A 12,731-nucleotide genomic window follows, 5' to 3' on the forward strand; every position below is an offset into this window, starting at 1 on the left:
CTGGAAGCCAGCTGTCTGGTTCTGGCTGCCTCTGTGGGAAGTGCAGTCAGTGGTGTGTCCTGAAGCACATTCATGTCTTGCAGCTTTTGTCACCTCGGGCTCTGGGGAGCATTGATCTGCCCTCCCAGGATGCCCGGGCTGCTTTGTGCCCACTTTGGGTGGACCTCACCATCAGCAGGCTTGGACCTGCTGACCCTTCTCCCTGGCTGGAGACCCCTCTCTAGACTACAATACAGCTCCACAGTACCTGTCAAATGCTGTTGTCTCTGCTTGAACAACAGGATTTTGGTGATCCTGCGCTAAAGCCTCCTTTTCGGAGGGGATGCACAGTTCCCTTCTTGAAAGAGAAAACCTGATGGTTAAAGGCTTCTTCTCTAGCACTGGGAATCAGGAGACCTCCTCCTCCAATTTGCTCCCCGCTCTTTGAACATTCCACTTGTGCACTCCTCTGCTCGTGGCAGACATTACCAATTGATTTCCGCACTCATTTCTTCTGAGCCCAGATATGGCCTCAGAATCCTCCTGAATACAGTATTCGAGGTGGCCACTAACAATTTACTGTCCCTGGAAGTTTTCTTCTCTCTCTGGGCCTCAGCTTCTTCCTCTATATCAAGCGGGATTGGCGTAGATGGTTCCTGAGTCTGGGGTCCTGTTTCTCCGAGCTTGGGGAAGAGCCACAGTTATTCCCATTCCTGGACTTCCCAATGGGGACAGAGGGGAGGCTCTACGTGGAGCACCATAGAGCTTTGTCTTGTGGGGAACTTGCCTCCACAGCAATTTTCATTTTCCCAAGGAATTGGGTGAATAGCAAGGAGACCTTCTGGGGCTTCGTGAGGAATGGTCGAGCCTTTTTGTGGCCATCATGGAAACAATCTGGATGATTGGAATATTGTCCAAAATGACTTTTATATTCATCCAGAGGGGACTCTTGAGGCTCAAATTCCAACTTCCCATATTACGTGGAGGCAGCCGAGGGCCAGGTCTCCTGCTGGACTCTCTGTCCAGTGCTCTTTCCTCAGCCCCAGCGTGTCTCCCCCAGGCCCCTTGCTTGTCCCAAGTCTGCCTGCTGTGCATGGTCTGGACTATCCATGGGGCAGCACCCAGGTGGGGTGCACTCGAGTGAGCCCTCAATCCCCAGCACAGTACCCCACACTGGGGGCACTTGTGGACTTGATGGAAACTTCACTCCTGGGACCGCTCAGCTTTTGTCCCCTCTGGAGGCTGGTGGTCATTTTTATTCATTTGAATGGACGTGCCCATCCCAGGAATGTCCTAGAAACCTGGAGCTGCCTGGGCATTGGCTGTTTACACCTTCCCCCTCACTGTTCTTTTCAGAGCCGTTTATTCCTCTAGGACAACTTCAGTGACAGAGGGCTCCCTCCCTCCTCAGCCTGTGCCCCTCGCTGCAGGAAGGTCGCCCTTTCCGCTCACTCCTCTGGGCCTGTGGGCTAGCTACTCTCCCTCCTGCATCCAGGTACTTTCTCGGCAGCCCCGACCTTGATTCTCTGTGACTGGAGGAGTGTGGAGCTGAGGGTCCCAGCCATCCTGGGTGGCGGCCACTCTGCTGTGCCCGGACAAGGTGTGTCTGAGGCCACGTTGTCATGGCTGCGGCCTCAGCCTGTGGAATTCACCAAGTGTGGCCATGTGACCTTGGGGTCCCCCTGACTCTTTCTGCCACTGATGTATCCTGAAGCCCAGTTAATGTTCTTTTTTCTACATAATTGAGTTTTTATCGAAATTCCTCCCCTCTTTTATGCTTATTTTCGTTCTCTTCCTGCAGCAGACAGCAAAAGCCCCATATAACCCATTTCCTATCAGGCCTTTTTTCAGGATTAGTCCTTTTTAAATGACTTTAATTTCCTTTTTGAAAGTGATTTTTCCACTTATTTTGTTATATTTCTTTGTACTCATTCTAGGGGGAGGGGGAGGCCAAGGATCTGGCATTAGTCACTGGGTTTCCCTCTTGATATTCTCATGTGACGGTGCACCCTCCCAAAGGGGAGAGGCAGGGTAGCATGGTGGGTGAAAGCACTGACTCAGAACCAACTAACTGGGTTTGAATCCTGGCTCTCCTGCCTGCAAGCTGTGTGGCTTTAGGCAAGTTACTCAGCCTCTCTGTGCCTCAGTTTTCTCACCTGATCAGGGAAATATTCAATAATAATAATAGTGCCTATCTCATTGGGCTGTTGAGAGGACTGAATGAGTTAACACCTGTAAAGCTTTTAAAAGAGTGCCTGGCACATAGTAGACTCTATCAAAGCATTCACTTGGACATGAAAAGGTGGTTGGTCGAGCTGGACTTTCCTTGAACCTACCTTCTCCCTGAGTTCTGAAACATTCAAGTTGAAGGGGACCTTGGGGTTGCCTTCATCCCGTTTCTGCACCCCTTCCCTTTTTGCACATCTGCCCGAGGGCGTGTGCTGCACCGGCTGCGCTGTGTGATGTCTAACAGTCAGCGTGAGGGGAGCGTTGCCGCTGTAAGAAAAGGACCCCCCTTCATCTGCCGACCTCCCTGCACATCCATCCTGAGTGTGCTGGCCCCAGTCATCTCTCCAGTCTGCTCCTAGAACAGTAAGCTAAGTGCCCCCCAAACAAAATGCATTTGGAGGGATGGGACGGCAGCAGTCAATGTTGTTAAGGTAAAAGGCTTTAAACAGGGCAATCTGAGTTGGGTCTTTATTTGTCTACATGCCCATTTCCCCTGATTGGGTCTTTTCAGTTTAAGGAGCCTTATTTTCGTTTCAATTCAGATTATTATAATCTCAGCAGTTGCTCAGTTTGTTGTTCCCAGAATAATGTGCTTTGCTTTAGTTTTGAGACTTGTTTGCAGAAAAATAAAGCCAGCCAGGCAGCCCCGCAATGAACCTTGGGGACTGTGGTGCTGGGGCAGGTTGCTTCTTCTTCTCAAAGACTGGGTGGGGTTGCAGGGGGAGCAGGGCGAGAGTAGACCCCACGATCCTGGTCAAACACCACTGGGGCATCCGGCTCTGTGACTCAGGGCAAGTTACTCACCTTGCTGAGCCTCAGCTTCCTCATCTCAAAAATGGGATGTTACCAATGGGAGGATGAAAAGAGATTAATTGTGGTAATAGAAGCACTTAGCACAGTGCTGGCGTTTGGGACATGCTCACTAAATGTAGCTGCTAATTTTATTAGCACTAGTGGTACTCGTTAGTGCTAATTATTATTATTGGCCAAATAGTGCTTTTGTTTATCAGTTTTATTGAAGTATAATTTGCATACCATAACATTCATTTGTTTTAAGTGAGCAATTCAGTGACTTTTAAGTAAATTCACAGAGCTGTGCAGTCCTCACCGCAATCCAGCTTTCAGGCATTTCCATGATCTCAGAAGGATGCCTCTTGCCCATTTGCAGTCAATCCCTCCTCCCTCCTCTGGCCTCAGGCAATCACTAATCTGCTTTCTGTCTCTACAGATGTGCCTGGTCTGGACAGTTCATGTAAATGGAATAAGAGTGCTTCTTCACATTACGTTTTCTCATCCACCCCTCACAACACGTCCCTGTTTGCAGATGTGTGAGCTGACTCTGAGAGTTTAGAGGAACGCTTGTGGGGTGGACAAATGAATGGAGGAGCAGGGTTCAAGTGCACGTGTCTGCTCTCATCCTCAGACAACGTGAACGAAAGACGTGTCCGGGCTTGGTCTTTCCGGCAAGGCATCTTCCCTGCCCCCCTCACCCATGAACTGGCCTGTCTTCCATTCGTCAGCCCTGTGAGCTCCAGCCAGCTTCTGCACCTCCCGGGCCTCGGGGGCCCCTCCCTGCAATGCAGATGATGGGCCATTCTGGTGGTCCTGTCATGGCTCAAAGGAGAGCCAGACCATGACTGCATGGGAGCTTGACACGGGGGTCCCTCTCCTGGTCTCACCTACGCAGGTGTAGTCTTGTACGACTGACCTGTGTCAAGGGGCCTGACTGTGGACAGGCCTGGTGCTGTCCTTCCCTGGGGGACGTCCTTGTGGTTGTGCCTCAGTTTCCTCGTCTGTACAGGTGGAGGGGCCCTGGTTCCCGCCTCCTTCGTGGTTAGAACAGCCCTTAGCAGAGGTGCACAGGAAGGGCTCCGGGGCAGCTTCCGTGAGTCTGAGCTAAGACATCAAAATCGTAAAAAGCTGGTGGAGCCCGGCCAGGGGGTGGGGGCCGAGCAGGTCCTCCAGCTGCCCCAGCTCCAGCCATCACCTCCCTTGGGTCCCTTTGTCTGCGCCCCGCGTAGCCCAGCTGGCAAGAGCTGGGAATTACCAGGCAGGGGCCGGGGCGCCTCCCGCCGCATCTCACCTGAGGGGCTGGCAGCGCTGCGTTCTTCCCATCCGAAGGTCCTGTAATGTGAGGCTCCCAGGGGAGCGGGCGCCCTCACTTTGGGAGGCACCCTGCGCTGGGTTCGGTGACCGGGCTTCAGAGGCAGGGAGGCTGCTGGGAGATGCAGGACTCTGGGCCGGGAGCTTTGGAGAGCGGCATCCTTCCAGGCAGAGCTCTGCCAGCGGTGCCAGCTGGGGTCAGGCAGATCTTCCCACGGTCGGGGCGGTGCGTGGGCCCTAGGAGCAGGCTCAGAGCCAGCTCTGAGGGACCCCGAAAGACCCTTCAGCTGGCCTTGCTTGTCTCTTCAAATCTTGGGGTTGGCAGCTGTGAGAGCCTGGGGGTATGGGACCCCCGGTCTGAGCCGTGCCTCCGTGATGGTGTGTGTGTTTGTGTCTGCAGGTGAGTGTGCATGTATGTTCAAGCTTGTGTGTGTATGTGGGAGTGATTGCAGGGGAATGGCTGTGTTTGTGTGTGTGTGAGAGTATGTGACTGTGTGTGATTGTGTGTGGGTATGAGTGTGGGTATGACTGCATGTGTGTGAGTGTGTGTTGGTGTGTTGGAGTTCACGTGTGAGTTGTGGGAGTGACATGTGAGCCGTGTGTGTGTGAGTGTGTTTATGCGTGCAGGTGTGTGTACCGGTGCCTGCCCAACCTCGGAATGTGGTCCCCCTGCCTTTCCCTTCTAGAGGGTCTGGGCTGCCTCTGGCCAAGAATTTCTGGGTTCCATCTGTGAGGCTTTTCCGAAGACTAAGCTGGCTTGGCTGGGGGCCGGAGAGGCGGGGGCCGTGGTCTGTTTCCTCCGGGGTTAGAAGAGCAAGGTCAGTGCAGTCGAGTCTGAGCTTTTGTTTGTCTCTCCCCTGCCCGTAGCAGCCTGCGGTCCATTTCATTCATTATTAAGTCTTAAATCCACCCAACACGAAACTTGAGCCATGGAATTCACTCCCTGCTCAGGCTGGCTCTGTTCAACCCCCGCCGTGTCTTGGGAAACTTCACTGGTTTAATTTGCTGTGTCCGGTTTGCCTTTTTTTTTCCAGAAATGGCCAACCCTAGTGCGGGGGTGGCCCCTGTCCCTGGGGAGGGCGGGCCACATGGGGTGTCTGTGCAGGCCCTGTCCGCACACGCCACAGGGGATTTAAGGGCCCACTAGGTTCTGAGCTCTGTGGCCATCTGGGTCCTGGCCCCATCTCTGATCACCGCACCGTCGGGCCATCACCCAGGGTCCTGAGCGAACTTGGGGCAAATCCAGGGGTGGAGGGGGAACAAAGAAAATGACCGCCCTTGGGATGGTTTGGGCTAGGAACCCTGCAGCCCCTTCTCAAGTGCCCTTCGTTTACCCCCGTGTGTGCTCTCGGGGCTGATACCATGTGCCTGTGACTTCCGCCTCATATGTCTGTGTGTACCTGAAGCAGCAGTTCCAGCTTTATCAGTCCCCCCTTCCCCACGGAGTGTGGTGTGGCCGAATTCATTAAAATGCATTTTATTTTCTTGCAGAGTTTTGCTTACGTCCCATTGCACCAGTGGGATTTCCCCCACAGACTAGGGGTTGGAGGGGGAGTCAACCCCCATGTCTTGATCAAGTGATGGGACTTACCTCCTTTTGGCCTATGGGACTGATGGTCTCTGAAGACATTTCAGGTGACTTTTTTCCCAGGCTGCACACCCCCCCACCCCCCATCAGGGAAGTGACTGAGACCTCACCTCCTGTTGGGGGGCTGGGTGCTGCATCCAGCGAGGTCCAGGAAGGTGTTGCCCAGGGGAGAGGCACGTCCCCGCCTTATCCTGCCACCCTTCTTCCACTCCCCCCTGCAGACTGGAAGGCCCGCATGTCCACTTGCTTCCGGCCCCCCGGACTCCCTCCCCCCACTCCCCCTGCAGCAGTTGGCCAGCTGCACAGCCTCAGCCTGCGAGCTTTCAAGAAGCTGGCTCTGTCCTTGTTTTTCGCGGCCCTGGGAATTGCCTCTAATCTCTCTTCTGCCTTCCCTCTGCAGATGGTGACGACGACCCACAACTCTCCTGGGTGGCCTCGTCTCCCTCCAGCAAGGATGTTGCGTCACCCACGCAGATGATCGGAGATGGGTGTGACCTGGGCCTGGGTGAGGAGGAAGGGGGCACGGGCCTGCCGTACCCTTGCCAGTTCTGCGACAAGTCCTTCATCCGCCTGAGCTACTTGAAGAGGCACGAGCAGATCCACAGCGACAAGCTGCCGTTCAAGTGCACCTACTGCAGCCGCCTCTTCAAGCACAAGAGGAGCCGCGACCGGCACATCAAGCTGCACACGGGCGACAAGAAGTACCACTGTCACGAGTGCGAGGCGGCCTTCTCCCGCAGCGACCACCTCAAGATCCACCTGAAGACCCATAGCTCCAGCAAGCCCTTCAAGTGCACCGTCTGCAAGCGCGGCTTCTCCTCCACCAGCTCGCTGCAGAGCCACATGCAGGCCCACAAGAAGAACAAGGAGCACCTGGCCAAGTCGGAGAAGGAGGCCAAGAAGGACGACTTCATGTGCGACTACTGCGAGGACACCTTCAGCCAGACTGAGGAGCTGGAGAAGCACGTGCTCACCCGCCACCCCCAGCTCTCCGAGAAGGCCGACCTGCAGTGCATCCACTGCCCCGAGGTCTTCGTCGACGAGAACGCGCTGCTCGCCCACATCCACCAGGCCCACGCCAACCAGAAACACAAGTGCCCCATGTGCCCCGAGCAGTTCTCCTCGGTGGAGGGCGTCTACTGCCACCTGGACAGCCACCGGCAGCCCGACTCCAGCAACCACAGCGTCAGCCCTGACCCCGTGCTGGGCAGCGTGGCCTCCATGAGCAGCGCCACCCCAGACTCCAGCGCCTCCGTGGAGCGAGGCTCCACGCCGGACTCCACCTTGAAGCCACTGCGGGGCCAGAAGAAGATGCGGGATGATGGGCAGGGCTGGTCCAAGGTGGTCTACAGCTGCCCCTATTGCTCCAAGCGGGACTTTAACAGCCTGGCCGTGCTGGAGATCCACCTGAAGACCATCCACGCGGATAAGCCGCAGCAGAGCCACACGTGTCAGATCTGCCTAGACTCCCTGCCCACCCTCTACAACCTCAACGAGCACGTCCGCAAGCTGCACAAGAACCACGCCTACCCCGTGATGCAGTTCAGTAACATCTCCGCCTTCCACTGCAACTACTGCCCCGAGATGTTTGCCGACATCAACAGCCTGCAGGAGCACATCCGCGTCTCCCACTGCGGCCCCAACTCCAACCCGCCCGACGGCAATAATGCCTTCTTCTGCAACCAGTGCTCCATGGGATTCCTGACCGAGTCCTCCCTCACGGAGCACATCCAGCAGGCCCACTGCAGCGTCGGCAGCGCCAAGCTGGAGTCCCCGGTCGTGCAGCCTGCGCAGTCCTTCATGGAGGTCTATTCCTGCCCCTACTGCACCAACTCGCCCATCTTCGGCTCCATCCTGAAGCTCACCAAGCACATCAAGGAGAACCACAAGAACATCCCGCTGGCCCACAGCAAGAAGTCCAAGGCGGAGCAGAGCCCGGTCTCATCTGACGTGGAGGTGTCTTCCCCGAAGCGGCAGCGGCTTTCGATGAGCGCCAACTCCATCTCCAACGGCGAGTATCCCTGTAATCAGTGCGACCTCAAGTTCTCCAACTTCGAGAGCTTCCAGACCCACCTGAAGCTGCACCTGGAGCTGCTGCTGCGCAAGCAGGCGTGCCCCCAGTGCAAAGAGGACTTTGACTCCCAGGAATCCCTCCTGCAGCACCTGACGGTGCACTACATGACCACGTCGACCCACTACGTGTGCGAGAGCTGCGACAAGCAGTTCTCCTCGGTGGACGACCTGCAGAAGCACCTGCTGGACATGCACACCTTCGTGCTCTACCACTGCACCCTGTGTCAGGAGGTCTTTGACTCCAAGGTGTCCATCCAGGTGCACCTGGCGGTGAAGCACAGCAACGAGAAGAAGATGTACCGCTGCACGGCCTGCAACTGGGACTTCCGCAAGGAGGCCGACCTGCAGGTGCACGTCAAACACAGCCACCTGGGCAACCCGGCCAAGGCACACAAGTGCATCTTCTGCGGGGAGACCTTCAGCACCGAAGTGGAGCTGCAGTGCCACATCACTACGCACAGCAAGAAGTACAACTGCAAGTTCTGCAGCAAGGCCTTCCACGCCATCATCCTGCTGGAGAAGCACCTGCGGGAGAAGCACTGCGTGTTTGACGCGGCCACCGAGAACGGCACGGCCAACGGGGTGCCCCCGGCTACCGCCAAGAAGGCCGAGCCGGCCGACCTGCAGGGCATGCTGCTGAAGAACCCCGAGGCGCCCAACAGCCACGAGGCGAGCGAGGATGACGTGGACGCGTCAGAACCCATGTACGGCTGCGATATCTGCGGGGCGGCCTACACCATGGAGGTGCTGCTGCAGAACCACAGGCTGCGGGACCACAACATCCGGCCAGGCGAGGACGACGGCTCCCGGAAGAAGGCTGAGTTCATCAAGGGCAGCCACAAGTGCAACGTGTGCTCACGGACTTTCTTCTCGGAGAATGGCCTCCGGGAGCACCTGCAGACGCACCGGGGCCCTGCCAAGCACTACATGTGCCCCATCTGCGGCGAGCGCTTCCCCTCGCTGCTGACGCTCACCGAGCACAAGGTGACCCACAGCAAGAGCCTGGACACGGGCACCTGCCGCATCTGCAAGATGCCCCTGCAGAGCGAGGAGGAGTTCATCGAGCACTGCCAGATGCACCCCGACCTGCGCAACTCCCTCACGGGCTTCCGCTGTGTGGTCTGCATGCAGACGGTCACCTCCACGCTCGAGCTCAAGATCCATGGCACCTTCCACATGCAGAAGCTGGCGGGCAGCTCGGCTGCGTCCTCCCCCAACGGCCAGGGGCTGCAGAAGCTCTACAAGTGTGCCCTGTGCCTCAAAGAGTTTCGCAGCAAGCAGGACCTGGTGAAGCTCGACGTCAACGGGCTCCCCTATGGCCTCTGCGCCGGCTGCATGGCCCGCAGCTCCAACGGACAGGTGGGTGGCCTGGCCCCGCCCGAGCCTGCCGACCGGCCCTGCGCCGGCCTCCGCTGCCCCGAGTGCAGCGTCAAGTTCGAGAGTGCCGAGGACCTGGAGAGCCACATGCAGGTGGACCACCGTGACCTCACTCCAGAGACCAGTGGGCCCCGGAAAGGCGCCCAGACGTCGCCAGTGCCCCGGGTAAGTGCAGCCCACCCGAGCCTGGACCTTGCTCCTTGGGGCTCCGCTCATGCCCAGAGGAACCCCCGTGCTGAGCTCTGTGTTGCCCGGTGGCGTTCCCTCTAGTAGCCCAGAGAAGCAGCGCCGTCGTGCAGCGGTTAAGCACAGCTGATCGCAGTAGACTCTGAGTTCAAACCCCAGTGTTGCCATTTCCCTTCCTGTGTGACGTGGCATTTATCTTCCTGGGCCTCATTTGCCAAGTGCTCATCTGTAAAATGGGAATAATAATTGTCTCGACTTCATCGAATTGTTATGAGGGGCCCGTGGCATCATGTAGATAAAAGGCTGCTGCAATGAGTGCTCCCTCAATGTTGGTGGTCATCTTGGTCATTGATCGGGGAGTGGGCTTATTCACATGCTTATTGGGTCTTCTTGGGCAAGTCACTCTGTCCTCTAGGCTTTAGATTTAGGAGTCCTTTGACAGTTTATGGAGATAATATACACATAAAGGGCTTGGAACCTGGCACTTAGGGCCCAGTCAGCTAGCAGTTATCACCAGCTGATACTATTACCATCAACAGCATCATTATCGTCAGTGCAGTTGCTGGTACATGGAAGGCCCTAGGAATGTTTCCAGTGACTGTTATCGTTAATGACTGATTGATGATTGATCAAAATTGTCCTGCACACCCTTTATTTTGGGGGTGCCTGGCAGCTAAGGAGAGTCAGAAACGGTCCCTGCCTTGGGGGCTGCCAGATCAGGGGGAGCCGCAGGCCCATAACCAGTGGGTTTCAATGAGGCAGGGGAAGTCTGAGCTACTGGAGGGTCCACATGGGCCCTGGGAATGGTGACCAAGGGGCACCTGCAGTGGGCCTGGAGGCTGCGTGGCCCTCAGGTGTCAGAACGGGCCCGGGGATTCCCATCAAGTCTGTGTTGTCTGTTTCCAGACCGAGGAGATGCCAAGCAGATCTCGGGGGTATCTTTCCCTGGAGGGCCACTGCTGGTACCACTGGCAGGGGGGGCAGGATTTGGGGAAGGGCCACCTGCCACAGGTGCCCGCTGGAAGACAGGGATGTCTGCTGAGGGTGTTTCACTGTGGGATCAGAACTGGGGCCCGCAACTCCGGGATTTTGAGGGGGGAGAGAGAGTGAGAGAGAAGGAGGGCTGGAGAGGCTGAAGGGAGAATCTGCAGTGGGGGCCCCTAAGGGGTCTCCTGGCCAGCTCCCCACAGAGGCCAGCGAGCCAGAGGCCCTGACCAAGATCACCCAGCTGCAGAGAGAAACGTCTGAATGAGGATAGAGCTGTGTGTCCAGCTGGGGCCTGAGGCCTCTCCTCAAAGCCCCGTCTGTAGCAGAGAGCTCCTTTTAGAGGTGATTGATTGGTTGATTAAATTTGTGCTGAGCGCCCATTATTTCTGGTGTGCCTGGCAGCCGAGGAGAGTCAGAAATGGACCACTTTCTTAAGGCCCTTTGACTGAGCACAGCCTCTAGGTAAGGGTCCAGCGGTCACCCTTCAGAGGTCCTGAGCACAGTGCAGTCACAGCTGCCCAGCTCTGTCCCCCTGAGCCTCAGCTTGCTGCCAGCCAGTGTGGGTGGACTGGGGGGGGATTCGGGCCCTGGAGTCAGATGGCCTGCGTTAAAATCTCCCCCTTCCAGTACCCACTTATGATTCGACCTCTCTGGGCTTCGGTCCTCACCTGTAAAGCCAGAGGGTAACAGTAATAACAATAGTAATAGCAATTGCAATAGTGTCTATCTCCAAAGCTGGCATCACCTGGGAGGGACCGGGGCTCTGTTCTGCTTTTTTAACCAGCCTCTGCTCTGGTTGGCCGGCGCGTGTTCCTCTTCAGTTGTCAAATACTGTGACTGTCTCCCTGCTGACCTCAGTGTTTTGCCCTGAGGATTAAATGAGTAAAGACGTGCTGGGCATGTAGCAACCATCCCTTGTTATTTTCCCATTTATAATCACACCTCACATTTATTGAGGAATAAGGATGTGCCAGGCACATCCAGGCACTTTCTATCTATTTAATCCTTACAACACTCACTTTACAGATGAGGAAAAGGAGGCAAGGAACAATTAGGTAGTTTGTTGTGAGCCCCCCAGTTTAAAGAAGCAGAGAAGGGATTGGAGCCCAGGGAGTGTGCGGTGCCCCAGCCCGAGCTCGTGACCAGCCCTTCAGCCAGCACCTCTGGAGCCCATCCTAGTTGCAAGGGTGGGGTCCAGGGTGGTCAGTCTGGTGCTCATGCGGTGGGACAGTGTGGCACTGCTGGGCCCCTGCATGCCCTTCTCCCAGGTGCACTCCAGCCCCATCCCTGCCCACGCTGGGGCTCCTGCCGGCCATGGGGCTGCTTCTAGTGTCCCCAGAGCCTTTGGCTATTGAAGCCTCCTCCTTCCCAGTCTCTGCTCTGGATCCTGTATCAAGTACTACTTTGTAAAACCCCTACTGTGTGGGCACCCACTCTTATATTGTTTCCATGGCAACACCCTGAACCTTTGCCATGACCTTGGCTTTGGCAAAGAGGGGGCCCAGACTCAGAAAGGTGGAGCCACGTACCCGAGGGCGCACGGCTGTGCGTGGGAGTGCGGGACTACGAGCCCGAGGGGGCTTGTCTTCTGGGAGCCTGGAAGGCCTTCCTCTCCCTGTCCCTGGTCTTGTGAGAGAGAAGGGAGCTGGCACTCACATCTAGAGGCCTGGGCAGATGGGCCATTTGCAGGAAGGAGCTAGACAAAGCCCGGGTACCTCCCCAGCGGAGGCATAGCCTCTGGGGCCTCACCCCCTGCCTGGGCACGCCTGGGGGCAGGGGCCCAGCTGTCTGTTCGCCCACCCCTCCCTCCCCCAGGACTCACGCATACAAGAGCAGACTCTGGGGGCTGCACAGGGGCTTGGGGGCTGGCAGGCTGGGACCCTCGGGAGTGTATCCATAGCAACCAGCTCTCTGAGGACTGGGTTCCCATGGGGCCGAGGCTGCTGTCGGCTGGAGCGAAGCGGTGAGGTTTCCGCCTCCCCCTCTGTTTACGGGTAATAACAACGTCACCCCAATTCCAGCCCCTTGTGGGCAGACCCCGGCCCTCATCGACTCACCAGATCGCCACGGTGCCCCGTCTGGCGTGGGGTGGGGAGGTAGACTGGGTGCTTTCACACTCCATCTTCCTGCAGGGTAAGCAGACAGCCAGGTTCACGGGCTTGTTCAGGTGACAGCTTTCTGTCACCCGGAGCAGGACTGTCTGGGGCGG

At 56.9% G+C, this 12,731-nt stretch overlaps 1 protein-coding gene across 2 annotated transcripts in view; it reads left to right on the forward strand.

Annotated features, from left to right (window-relative positions):
• Positions 1-12,731, forward strand: part of ZNF423 (zinc finger protein 423) — a 321,385-nt gene that overhangs the window by 184,029 nt on the left and 124,625 nt on the right. For both annotated transcript variants that reach the window (XM_082366606.1, XM_082366607.1), the window contains one exon: positions 6,300-9,514. In XM_082366606.1, coding sequence (XP_082222732.1) covers positions 6,300-9,514 — 3,215 coding nt within the window. The remainder of the gene's footprint in view (positions 1-6,299; positions 9,515-12,731) is intronic.

This window comes from Balaenoptera borealis (genome assembly GCF_965194805.1).
Source record: "Balaenoptera borealis genome assembly, chromosome: 19".
Classification (NCBI taxonomy): Eukaryota; Metazoa; Chordata; class Mammalia; order Artiodactyla; family Balaenopteridae; genus Balaenoptera; species Balaenoptera borealis.